The sequence below is a fragment of the Hemicordylus capensis genome, chromosome 8, assembly GCF_027244095.1.
Source record: "Hemicordylus capensis ecotype Gifberg chromosome 8, rHemCap1.1.pri, whole genome shotgun sequence".
Taxonomy (NCBI): domain Eukaryota; kingdom Metazoa; phylum Chordata; class Lepidosauria; order Squamata; family Cordylidae; genus Hemicordylus; species Hemicordylus capensis.
The window spans coordinates 1,406,835-1,420,080 of record NC_069664.1 but is presented as its reverse complement, the minus strand read 5'-3'; the positions used below and the strand labels follow the sequence as shown (position 1 = coordinate 1,420,080).

The window sequence follows — 13,246 nt, the reverse complement described above, 5'->3', positions numbered from 1 at the left end:
TTTCCTTGTCTATGACTTGAGGAGATAATGCTTCTGAACATGTGCAAAGTGCTCTTAACTCTTCAGTGAACACATTCAGTAAACTCCTGTATAGTTAGAATTACTGGAGGGTTGCCATTTCTGATTCGATACAAGAAATGCTAATTCTGGCCACAGCTTGTCATCTCTGCTGTAGTAGCCCACAAGGGCATTGCCTTTCCTCTCTCCTTATTTGCCAGCATTTTCAAGGGAGATTCCCATCCTTCTAAACTTGCCAGCTCAGGATTTCCCCTGCCCTGGAGCAGAAATTCACAGCATTTTTCACGGTGGGGTGCTTGCTGGAAATGAGTCCTTGGCAGGCACAAAAAGGAAACATTGTCCCCTGAGTCCAACTCTAGTCAAAAGTGCCAAGAATTCCTTGACTTTGGGTTCAAAACAGAAGGGGCTCATCCCTCTCTCCCATGCCTCCCTGGACAGCAGCCTGATGGAGCTTGAGCAGCCCAAGAGACCCGGCAGACCAGGAAGCAATGCACAGAAGCATGGCACAGGCTAGGCAGCTGGAAGAGGGCGGTAGCAGGACGTGGCAAGTGGCAACACAGGATCATGCCTGTTCAGGGGTGCAGCCCCAAACCTGGAAAGCTCAGTCTGGGGAGGCTCAGCTGGAGCAGAACCTGATGGCCTTTTTGGTGCCAGACAGAGGCCTCCCAATTCACTCAGGCCTTTGGGAATCTGAGTTTGTTGTGCACTTTTGTAGTTCGTTTTAACTCTTTTATTCTTGCTCTGGTTCTACGTTGTACAGTTTCTATCATGTTTTCCAGTTATTTTCATAATTCTAATGTTAGTTAGCTGCTCTGAAAGACAGAAAATATCTGTATGTTTGTTGTTTATATTTATATCTCACCTTCTCAAATCAAATCTTTATTGTTATGGTCATTCGACCAGCAAAACACAAAGTACAAAAGCTTTACATAAAAGTGAGCTTTACATAAAAGCAAACTTGGTCAAATAGAATAATACACCTTCTCGTTTAAAACAAAAACAAAAAAATTCTGGTGACTGCTAGATATGCCGGAAACATGAAATCTCTTATCAGCCGTTCCAAAGGCTGTCCCACTGCAACTCCCCCCTTCTATCCAAGGCACAGACCTGTCCTCGGCCCCACTGTTGCTGCATCCTGGTCGTGCTGTCCAAAAGTGCCATTAAGGTGTGTCAAGCAGCAAGCTATTCTCATTCAGCAAGACTGTGGTTGCACGCTTGTGCCAAGGGAGATGGAGCAGAAAAGCAATAATGTGCCTCTCTCATCGGCTGCAGTGCATAATATGCTCCAGTTGTCCCTATTTACTTTAGCATGTTGCTTGTGTGACTTGCTAGAGGCGTCTCCAGGGCTCAGCTCTTCCCTGGGTCTCCAAGAGTGAAATCTCTTGAGTGGGCAGGTGGATGTCCTGGTCTCCGGCGCACATCTGTGCAAATGCGTGTGCATGGACACTCGGGCACAGCCGGACCTCGTTTCACATTTGAAACCATTGATAAGAGATTTCAGGACAATGGCGTTTTCTCACCCTATCTTTAAATGAAAGGCCAAGGACTTCCTTGGCTTTTTTAACAGAGCAGAACAAGCAATTGCAGAGCAAAACTCCATATGGCAAATAGAGTAGCACCTTGAGCGACAAACAGTGGTTTGTGGAGAGTGAGTATGAGGGCAGGGATGTTCTGACTGAGTGCCCTCCTGTTTTCCTCAGTGAAAGGATGGGGATTGCTGCTGCTCTGTGATATGTTCAGAATTTAATTGCAAAACAACAGTATTTCTCAAGAGCATTTGTTAATTTCTGTTTTCGTCTCATCATGGCATAGAAAAATTTGTAATGTTATCAAGACAGATCAAATAGTCTCCTCTTTTTAGAGGAATTTGCCCTTTTGGTGTGTGCAGACCTAGAAAATAGGCCCATTTAGAGACGTGAGTTTAGGGCGGTGTACAAATATGCTAAATAAATTATATAATTGTTTGTAGCCATAATCACTCCATGTGAAATAGCAACTGTTAGCACCTGTTAGCAGTAAACAAAACATCACAGGCCAGTAATGTTACTTCCTTGGGTGTACGCCAACATGTCAAGGAAGTAATTAAAAACAAAGCTTTTGTATCCAAACGGCCTATTTTGAGTGTGTGTGTGTGTGTGTGTGTGTGATGAACAGACATATTCCAGTCTGAACAGCCAGGATCTCTTGAGGCGGACAGGGCTGAGAGCCAGTCCAGAAGCAGATCTTCCGAAGCCCAGCCTCTGTGCTCTGAGGAGAATTCTGAGAGAGGCCTTGTGGCAGTATTCGTGCGTTATATGAATTCTCGGCTGGGCACTTTACAAGGTCCAAGAAGTACAAGTACACACACTGGCGTGCGCACTGAGCAGAATGTGTGCATAAGGCTCGGGTGAGTCTTAATCCAGCCAGGATGATTTGCTCTGAGAACTCTAGCCACGCTGCTGCTGGTGCTGCTGCTTCTCCTTCTTCTCCTTCTCCTCCTCCTCCTCCACCACCACCATCACCACTACTATGGGTTGCAGCATAGTAGTACATTTATATACAGCCCCATACAAAAAAAGTCCTTGGGTGGTTTGGATTTTTTAACTTAATTAAAGCATTTTTTAAAATGTGCTTGCCTTTCCAATACTTGCTCAAGGTGGTGTGCAGTGCTAAAATGCATCTTTAAAAATCATTTAAAACTCTTTTGTAAAACTGTAAGGGCAGGCCACAATTATCCAGCATTGCAGCAAAGAATCACAAATGGTATAGGGAAAATATACCCCTACTCTTCATGCATGATTTTAAATATTACATAAATCTGTAATTTATTTTTTTTTAAAGAAGAGGATGTCCCCATCTCACTCCCCTGCACCAGGGTTCAAGTGAGGGCTGGGGGAATGACTGTACTCTCCCAGAGCCCGGGAGACCAGGGCAGACTGACAAGAACCACGGGGAGACTAGTGAGGCCACCTTCTCGTCGATCCTGCTTGAGGATATGAATGCAAACTTCCCGCTATGTGTCTGCATGGGGTGTCCAGGTCTGGTGAGAGTTGCTGGAGCCCATCAAAGCAGAGCTGAAGCAGAACAACAAGCCAAAGTCTAACATGGAGCTGCCGGCCCAGGCAGAAAATGTGTGTGCTTGTGTAGGAAACGTTAGGACTCATCGTAGTTCTGAAGAGAGAGTGGAATGTGCCTCCCTGGGCAACATGGCCTCTCGAGAACTACAAGGCTCAGGGGTCTTCCGGTCCTGCAGCATTTTCCGTGCACAGGCAGGAGGAGCGACCAGGGTCTGGCAGCAAGAGGCAGAGACAAGCACCATGATCAGCAAGGACTCAGAGATCCTCCTGGGAGCAGCAAGAGCCAGAGGCTGCTGTGCTGCTGCTCTCACGAGATTTGTCAGCCCTGGAACGTGAGTGGGGACTAGCACATGAGTGAGGCCACTGGTCTCCAGATTGCACAGGGAGAGTGATGCTGGAAAGGGACAGGGAGCAGGAGCTCAAAGGTATTGGTCACTCATGTACAGTGACCAATATATGTGTAGAGGCAAGATGCCTCTCCGTGACAGTTGCAGGGGAGCAACAGCAGGGGAGAGAGGGCACGCCCTCAGCTCTTGCCTGGGAGCTCTTCTTCAGAGGCATCGGCTGGGCCACTGTGGGAAACAAGATGCTGGATTAGATGGGCCTGCTTGGGCCTGATCCAGCAGGGCTGTTCTGCTGTTCTTATATGCAGGCATGTCTCCTGCCATATGAAATCAGTCAGCCATAAAGGTCAGGAGTTTAAAGAAGGGGAATTATAAGACGCTCAAGGACACCAATTTGTCCTCCCCCTTTGTTGACAGATTTTCAACACAGAAAAGGAATTAGAGGAGGGGGCCATGTGGCAAATTAGAACCAGGCAGAGACAATTTGCTTGGCACTGGGCAGCTTCTGAAATGGCAGGAGCCTGGGCTTGGTGGGCGATTGTGCCATCTCTAGGCTTCTCTTGAGCCCCACTCATGGCCTCCTTTTTGTTTGTTTCAGGTGGATCAAGTTTGAAGAGAAAGTGGAAGAAGGAGGGGAACGCTGGAGCAAGCCTCACGTGTCGACATTATCTTTGCATAGCCTGTTTGAATTACGCACTTGCCTGCAGACGGGCACTGTGTTGCTAGACCTAGATGGCTACTCTTTGCCTCAGATCATAGGTACGGACCTCAAACATGACAGTAGGGATCTCTAACTGTGGGCACAATCCACCTAGAATCTTTCGCACACAAATGAATGGGGCGCAGCAGTTGCAACGGTTTTGCATGTTCACGATTGGGCTTAGAGATCCAGTGGTGCAAATGCTGGTTACCTCCAGGCTTGACTACTGTAATGCTCTCTAGGTGGAGCTGCCTTTGTACGTAGTCTGGCAACTACAATTGGGACAGAATGTGGCAGCCAGACTGGGACAAGCCGAAGGGACCACATAAAACTTATTATTACCTATAAGGCCCTCAGCTTGGGTCCAGGGTACTTAAGAGAACACTGCCTTTGTCACGAACCCTGTTGCCTATTAAGGTCACCTGGAGAGGTCCAGTTACGGTTGCCACCGTAACTCGTACGGTTGCTTATTTGCTGGCAACCCAGGACCCGGCCTTCTCTGTGGCTGCCCCAGGGCTTTGGATTATGCTCCCAGTCAAAATAAGAGCATCTCCATCTCTATTCGCTTTTTGCTTTTTACAGTGAATTTTTTTCAGAATTGTTGCGCTTTGCTGCATGTCCACCACATATGATAGAATGTCCCCACACTTCCAACAATCTCCAGAGTAATTACTATCTGGGAGTCTTGTAGGTGCTAATGTAAACAAATACCTGTAGGGCTCTTAGTTGGCTTTCTGCTACTGACATTTCTGGTTGAGTTACCGCTTTCAGTTTTGTTACAGTATTTTATTATGTGCTTTGTTGTTTTATTTTGTATCATTAGCTGTCATGGAGATGTTTTAAGATAGGCAAATATTTTAAATAAACAAATACACAGGAGAGAATGTGGTACATTGCAAGTTTTTTGTTTGTTTGTTTTGTTTTTAAGGGATGTTAGAAATGCTTGGATGCCTTCATGAGAAATATTTTATTTTTGTATTATTATTTTTGTTTGTTCTGCTGTTTTAGCTGTTTTGGAATTGATTTTTTTAAAGGTATGTTCATTGCTTATGTTGCTCATTTTGAATTATAGTGTGTTTTATTAATTTTAGTGTTGTAAACCTTGTTGAATACTTTTGTAGGAAGACAAGGTTTACATTATGCTGATGCCCCTTTGGGGTTAGGGAGGTGATTTCCCCCTTCTTCTGGGGAATCAAAGATTGTCACAGCTAAGGGTTGGAGACATCTTTGCACACCAGTTACACGTTGTCTAATATCATCCTCTCAGATGATGTAATTGAAAAGCAAATAGAAGACGGCCTGCTAAAACCAGAGCTGCGGGAGAAGATAAGCTACGTCCTCCTGAGGAAGCACCGTCACCAGACCAAGAAGCCCATTCATCGATCGTTTGCAGATATGGGCAAATCTGTCTCAAACACAAGTGAGTGAAGGTTTCCTAAATGAGTTATTTATTTGCTCACATAAAATAAATAAATTTATACATCCACCTTTCCAATTCAAACAAAAATCTTAGGGAAACTTACAAGATAAAAACCACGATAAGTACCAGATATCAAAGCCAGCAGAGTAATAACATTACAATCAGTCAAAGGTGCATTCATTTAAAATCTCCTTTTCTTCCTGTTCACAGATCGTAGCCCAGTCCGAAGTCCAGCTGCAGGAGCCAGCTTCCACCGCTCGACTGAAGACCTCAGAATGAGACAGAGTGCCAGTTATGGGCGACTGCGTGAGTTCTACACCGGTTCTTCCTGCCCTATAGAGGCCAAGGACAAGAACAGGCAGATGATCATTTATTATGGCCACCCCATGATTTGGGATGGGGGTTCCCAAACCTGGGTCCCCAGATGTTCTGGGCTACAATTCCCATCATCCCCTTTCACAGTGACCATTGTGGCTAGAGTTGAGGGGAGTTGTAACCCAACAACATCTGGGGGCCCAAGGTTGGGAACCCCAACTTGGGATATGATGCCTGGAAGGGGACATTTGCTTCCCGTTCTTAAATGTTAACACTGGTGCATCTTCCTGCAGTGATAACATTCTTGAATTTTAGGGGGGGGTCATGATTTCTGGTGCTGAAAAGCTAATAAAAGAGCAAAGAGGCACCTTTTAAAAGTAGCTATTCTCTTTATGTAGCAGGGGGAGAGCAACTTAGCCCTATCCATCCCCAGCACAGCATGTAGGCAGCGTGGTTCTCGGAGGGGGTGGGGGAAAGAGGAGCAACTCGAGCAATCTCCTTGGCCAGCCCCCTGGCTCATTCCGAGGAACCACTCCTGCTGCCGCTCCTGCTGCTTCTCATTTGGGATCCATGCATGTGCTTTCTACTCCCGTAGGCCACGCGCAAAGCAGGAGCATGAACGACATCACGGATACACCAAGCACAGATCAGGTAGGAAGTCCTCTGAGAAGCAGTTTCCTTTGGAGAAACAAGTACTGCTGCGGACTGTACACTTACTGACGTCCCAAAATCGTAGCCCAAACCCTTGCATGTATTCTGTTTGTTATAAGCGGTTTCATGGGCACCACTGGCTTTCAATTATTTTTGGAACTTCTGATGGTTGCCACCCCCTTATGATACGTAGAATGGGTGCTACCAGCGCTACATGCATGTGTACATCTCTTCTCCAAAAGTAGAGATGCCTTGGCCATGGTCTTTATTGAGCAGAGCCTAGGAGCAGCAGTGTATTCGCCTGCAAGCATTCAGTGGGAACTGCCAGGCTACGGGAGTCCACAGTCCTTGCCCCGAGTTAGCAGAATTAATGCATGTCAGTGATGTGGGTTTCCCAGAAAACCTTCTGATACCTTAAATCAGGAGTTCCCATCCAGCTGTCCCCAGCTGTTAGACTTTGGCCATTATGGGGATAATGGGAATTGTAGCCCCACAATATCTGGGGACCGAAGGTTGCGAAGCCCTGCCCTAAATCAGCTGGGATCTGATTCAGCATGTTTATTTGACTTATATTTGGTTAATTTAAAAAAATTCATATCTTTACCCTGGAAATCATTTTTACTAGAATACTTGTAAATCTTTTAAGACAGCAGCAGTTCAATAGCATAATACATTTGTCTTAGTTTAAAATTTAAGGAAAAAATGAAAGTGCTGAAAACTGTACACATTCTAATGTTAGTACACGTATAAGAGAGACAGACTGATATGTATATGCCCACTTGTGCTTCCTAGGGACAGTTACCTGGGGGGGGGGAGTTAATTACAGCTCATTATGTTATGAATTAATTTTATGAAATGACGTTTCTTAACATAACAGTAACTTTTGCAGCAATTTGTAGCAATCCGTTAGTTACAGGGGGAAGAGGACATTAATAACTCTGGAGGGATACCACCTTGGGGAAATTTCTGGCTGCCGTATTTTTCTGACAGAGCCTTAACACTTGCTCTGCTTTACCGTATTTATTTAATCATTTGATTTATATACTGCCCTTAGCAAAGGGCTCAGGGCGGTTTACAACAGAATAAAAAAAATTAAAACCAATTAACAATTAAAATCAATACTATAAAAACAGAATAAAACCAATTAAACATTCAAACAGCTAAAAACCCTGGAAAACCAGGGCAAACATTTAAAACAATTTAAAACAGTTTACAGCAGTTTAAAAACCCCGGAAGGCCAGGCCAATCGGATAGGTTTTTAAGGGCTCTCCTGAAGGCCAGTAATGAACTCAAATTACAGATTTCTGCTGGGAGTGCATCCACAGGCCAGGAGCAGCTACAGGGAAGGCCCGCCTCTGAGTCGCCACCAGACAAACCAGTGGTAACTGGAGACGGACCTCCTCAGATGACCTCAACGTGTGGTGGGGATCATGCAGAAGAAGGCGCTCTCTAAGATAACGTCTGCTTCCCTGTGTGCTCTGGACAGATAGAAAGGCAGGGTGTGAGTTTTGAAACAAATAATAATAAATGTACTGTTTAGACAGAGACTCAACAGGTGCAGCATGGGAAGATTTGCCTGAGAATTTCTGCCTCCTAAAGGCTTTGAAAAGAACCTGCGACAATCCTAGGAACATTGCCTTGGGACCAGCCCACCAGTTCTGAATGCAAGTTTGCCTTGTGTTTGAATCCAAGAGTGACACTTTGAAAAGTGGGCGTGGGGAGGGTTAACCCGAAGGCATGTGAAGTATTTCGTTCCCAGAGACCACTGGGCTTAATCAGCCTAGGAGGGCCACTACAAAGGGACTTTGACACGGAGTTTTACATGGGGCTTAGGGGGGGCTCTTAACTCCTGCTCTTGGCTTGTTCTAAAAGCTTGACTGGCCTTTCCCCTGCCCCAGTATGGATTTAAAGGATTAGAAGAAAGGGGGCAGTGAGCTAGTAGGAGGGGAACTCGCTGCCGTTCTCACATGCCTCTGCTCATGCCCGCACATATAGATTATAATAAACCCCAGCCTGGGATTTATCGAAACCTTTTAGGCGAATCATAATGAAACCACCACAGGCGACAAGAGACCGGCTGGGCAAGCCGTCTAGTCAGGGAGGCTCCCCCAGCCTCCCTTAGGCATGGCTTCTGCTCTGAAGGAGACCTTGGTGAGTGGGGCAGGGGCTGAAGAGCAAACGGAAACAAGGACAGCTGCCGGCTTCCTTTACCTTGAGCAGTTGTGTGGCAGGAGGGGCCACGATTCTCTCTCTGCCAAACTAAGAACAGCTGAGGAGCCCAGGTTGCCAATGCCTCTCCCCCACTCCCAAGCTGACATCCGTTTATGGATTCATAAGATGGATCGGTTGCCTTTCCACCCTGACCAAAGTGACACGTTTATGAAGCAGTGGTGAAGCACAGTGGTTAAGAACTTGAGCTAGGAGCTGGGCGCATTCCAGATTGCGCGCTACAACCATGGTAAAATACTTCCGCTTGGCAGGACCGGATTGAAAGCGATCCCCAGAGTCTTCAACGGAAAAATACAGCTACTTTTTTGCAATGGACATACAACGTTATAGCACTAAATCGCAGCGATAAATTCTGCAACGAGGCACCCGAAATGTGAACGGCACCCTGCTGACAGCCTAGGGATTGTGGTGTCACAACACAGGAAGTGCAGAAGCACACTTAGCAGATATGTTGTGACACTGTTGTAGGGCTTAGTCTGGAAAGCACCCAGGAAGTCATCTGTGCTGTGAACTCATTAGATAGCCCTCTCCTACTGAGACCACCTCTCAATCTCACTTTGCCCATCTGTAATATGGGAACAATAATAATGCCAACAGGACTGTTGTGTGGGTGTCTGAGATCCTATATGTGGATCATTTAAGACAAGTGCTGTATAAATGCCCTCCAGGGTCTTTCCAGATTTCGACCCTGCAGTGAGGTCACTACGGATCTGCAAAGCGTGCTTCCTCACTCCTGTGTTGTGACACCACAGTCCCAACACTGATAGCAGGGTGCCCTTCATATTTCCAATGCCTTGTTTTGAATGTAATCACTGCAATATAGTGCTATAACATTGTATATCTGGCGTTAAAAAGTTTCTGTTTGGGGGGGTTGTTAATTTTCACGAGACTGCTCCCCTGCTGGGTGCTTTGCTATTTATGTTTCGAATGCGATTTGCCTGAAGGGAAGCATTTTGCCGCTGTTGAGCAGCTAATCTGGAAAGCACCCAGGTATGTTCTGAGGTGCTGTCTGGGGAGGCTTCTGCAAGGGAGGCTGTGGGCGGCATACCCAGCCAAATGCGGGTCTTCTGGATGGACTGCATCCTCTCCAGGCACAAACCCAGGGTTGGCCCAAGGTGCTCTGATGGTGTCAAATGCTGCTTTGCCCCATGTCCCTGGTGGGGCCAGCCCCCCTTTAGAACCAAGCCTTGAAACCTTGCAAAGAATGGTGCAGGGGTGGGTGGGGAGGAGAAGAGGTTCTCAGCAGCCGCCTCTTCCTTCCTGGTGCTTCTTGCAAGTTTTGTAAGGAGTACGAGGCGAGGCAGGCATTTCTTGCAAGGCTCACAAGGGTCAGGATGGTTCTGAAGAGCTGTTCCAATGGCAGCCGCAGGGGTGGGGCTCTTGCCAGCACCCTGCTGCCACCCCAATAATCTGCTGCCCGAGAAGACTACCTCCCCTCCCCGCATGAAAGGACCACCCCTGTACAGACCTCTGGAAGTTGGCTTTGAAACCTCCCGCTGCAGGGAGTGGCCGCTGGACAAAACGCACTGCAGAGCTACCGACTGGTTTGCACCCTCCTCCGTCCCCGTGTGGATGGAGGGCCATGGCTTCCAGTGTCGGTTCACTGCAGTGCGGCTTCATGACATGCAGGGATGCCCTACAGGGCATTGCACAGTTCCCTGATTCATCCAGTGCTTCAGAAATGAGAAGCCCCCACACCCTTCCACAGCATTAACAGACTATAAACCTAGGCTTACAAGCAGTAAGGCTACTAAGTAGATTAAAACGAGTAAATGGAAGTAATGAAGAATAAATAGGGAGGCTCTCAGTACAGTAGAGGATATGTTGCCCATGTCATCTGGGATATAGAAGTCTTTCTGGGGCATGCTGGGTGTGAGCAGTGCGGGGGTGGAATTTGGGGAAGCCTCCATTTGGTGCTGCAGAATTTGGGGGTGAAAAGGTTTTGGACAAGGTAATAGTTGAGGTGTGAATTCTGAGAACCTGAATTTTGCAGAGATTTGAAGAAAGTGGAGCTACGTTGTGAATTTTGCTGTGGGAAGTAATCAAGACAAATATCCCTGTGAACCTCCCCAGTTGAAATGTTGACAGAAAGCTTCCATTCACAGTCTTAATATGTCCATCCTTCCCCATCCCTGTCTCCAAGGTGCTCAGGGTAGAATACGGGTTCCTTCCCCTCCTGTCCTCACAGCAATCACTTTCTGAGGTACTCAGGCTGAGAGAAAGATTGCCTGGTAAGCTTCCTGGCAGGCTGGGGACTTCAGCCCAAAACTCTCCACTCCTGATCTGACACTCTAACCACTACACCACACTCTCTCTCTAAGTTCTTCTGCACCTCTCAAGAGTTCCAGGCAGTTTCTGAGGTACTCAGATGGCTCCAGAAAAGGAGTGGCCCCCTTCCTATTGTGGTTGCTGCTGAACAGTCAGTTGTCCCCCAATGGACATGATCCTCAGTGCATTGTTGGGACTAATGAAAAGAGGCTCTGACCTTTTGAGGAACATTTACCTTTTCACGCAGCTCAAAAACAAATTCATTAAGAAGATCCCCAAAGATGCCGAAGCCTCGAACGTGCTGGTGGGAGAAGTCGACTTCCTGGACAAGCCGTTTGTGGCGTTTGTACGGCTCATTCAGTCCACCATGCTGGGTGGGGTGACAGAAGTGCCTGTCCCAACTAGGTAGGTGGGCTGTGTGCTTTCCCCCCACAAGAAGGCGGGGCAGAGGTGGGAGGTGGCTAGGAACGCAGCCTTCCAATGGCAGTGCCTAGCTTTGGCTTGATGAGGTCACAGTGTGGACCCCATCCCATGAAATGCATGCAGGGGGAGGCAAATAAAGGGGAGAGGAACAAGACAGAGGTTAGGGTTTATAAAGTGATGTGGGGTGGAGAACGTTTTTCTCCTTCTTCTTCTAAAACATGAAAACCTGATGCCATCCAGTTAGTGAAATTCACTGGTAGAAGATTCAGGACAGACAAAAGGAATTCTTTCACACAATGCAAAATTAATTGAGTGAATTTGCTGGTGCCACATGACGTAAATGAATTTAAAAAGCAATCCAAGGAAGAGGAGGTCTGCCATTGGCTTTGTTTAATGGTGTGAAACCTCCATCTTTAGAGGCAGTCTACCTCGGAATGCTAGGTGCTAGGGAGCATTGCCTTCCTGCCCTGTTTGTAGGCTTCCTGGAGGCATCTGACTGGCTACTGTAAGAAACAGGTTGTTGAGTTGATTATCAGTGCTCTCCATGTCTGCTTTTTTCACTAGATTCCTGTTTATCCTTCTGGGTCCTACTGGAAAAACCAAATCCTACAATGAAATTGGCAGAGCCATTGCCACCCTCATGGTAGATGACGTGAGTACATTTCCCATGGCCAGATGCCTCCTTCAATATGGGTTTGGACTGAGGGTCAAATTACACATTTATATTTATTTAATTTATTTAATTCATTCATTCATTCATTCATTCATTTTAACATTTTATATCCCGCTCTTCCTCCAAGGAGCCCAGAGTACTACATACTTAGGTTCCTCCTCACAACAACCCTGTGAAGTAGGCTAGGCTGAGAGAGAAGTGACTGGCCCAGAGTCACCCAGCAAGTCTCATGGCTGAATGGGGATTTGAACTTGGGTCTCCCTGGTCCTAGTCCAGCACTCTAACCACTACACCATGCTGGCATTTAAAGTGTTACCCACTCTGACAGGTTTCGTTTTTCTTTAGTTAATAGCACCCAACCTGAGACTGGGCTAGGGGGCTTCAAACCCCTCTCCATGCCAATGCCAATCTATGGATTCTGTCACCTGCTCAAACATCACCTGCTGTGACTCTAAGGGTGCTTTTCAGGGCTTATTCTGTATCCTGTGAGCAGGGGAGTGCTTTTGGAAAGGATCTGAACCACATTTATTATTTTTTCCCCCATGAAACTGTATCCTGCTCCTCCTCAAGTACTCCTGCCTGCACACTGTCCCTCAGGGCATCCGTTGCTTCTCCTTGCATTTAATTAGATGGAACTGGAGTTGGAGAACCGCAGACATGGCCTACCTGAGACTCTCCAACGGTTGTTTCTGTCTGTTTTTTCTTTTTCTTTTCAGCTGTTCAGTGATGTTGCCTACAAAGCCAGAGACAGAGATGATCTGATAGCTGGAATAGACGAGTTTTTGGATGAAGTCATTGTTCTTCCACCGGGGGAATGGGACCCAAACATCAGGATAGAGCCACCCAAGAAAGTGCCCTCTGCAGAGAAGAGGTAAGAGCAGGGAAGGGGGGCAAGTGATCCCCCAAAGGGGTGCAATGGGCTGCACCCCTGTGGCAACTTGAAGAGAAGGGGAAAGTACTTTTCTTTATTATTCTGTCTATCTATCTATCTATCTATCTATCAAGCAGGTTCCTAGGAACTCATTTCTATGAGTTTAGGGAGGCATGCACCATTATTTTTCTTCTAGAAATCTAACAGATGGGCCAAAGTTCATAGAAAGAACTGCACTTTGCTCCTTCTGTGCCCCCCAACCCACATGTTTTGTTTCT

General features: G+C 46.7%; 1 protein-coding gene across 1 annotated transcript in view; it reads left to right on the top strand.

Moving 5' to 3' along the window:
* SLC4A5 (solute carrier family 4 member 5) overlaps window positions 1-13,246 on the top strand; it is an 82,265-nt gene that overhangs the window by 31,473 nt on the left and 37,546 nt on the right. Inside the window, exons 4-10 of the mRNA XM_053269690.1 lie at window positions 4,017-4,177; window positions 5,386-5,538; window positions 5,749-5,844; window positions 6,449-6,504; window positions 11,249-11,406; window positions 11,989-12,076; window positions 12,814-12,968. Of these exons, the coding sequence (XP_053125665.1) occupies window positions 4,017-4,177; window positions 5,386-5,538; window positions 5,749-5,844; window positions 6,449-6,504; window positions 11,249-11,406; window positions 11,989-12,076; window positions 12,814-12,968 (867 nt within the window). The remainder of the gene's footprint in view (window positions 1-4,016; window positions 4,178-5,385; window positions 5,539-5,748; window positions 5,845-6,448; window positions 6,505-11,248; window positions 11,407-11,988; window positions 12,077-12,813; window positions 12,969-13,246) is intronic.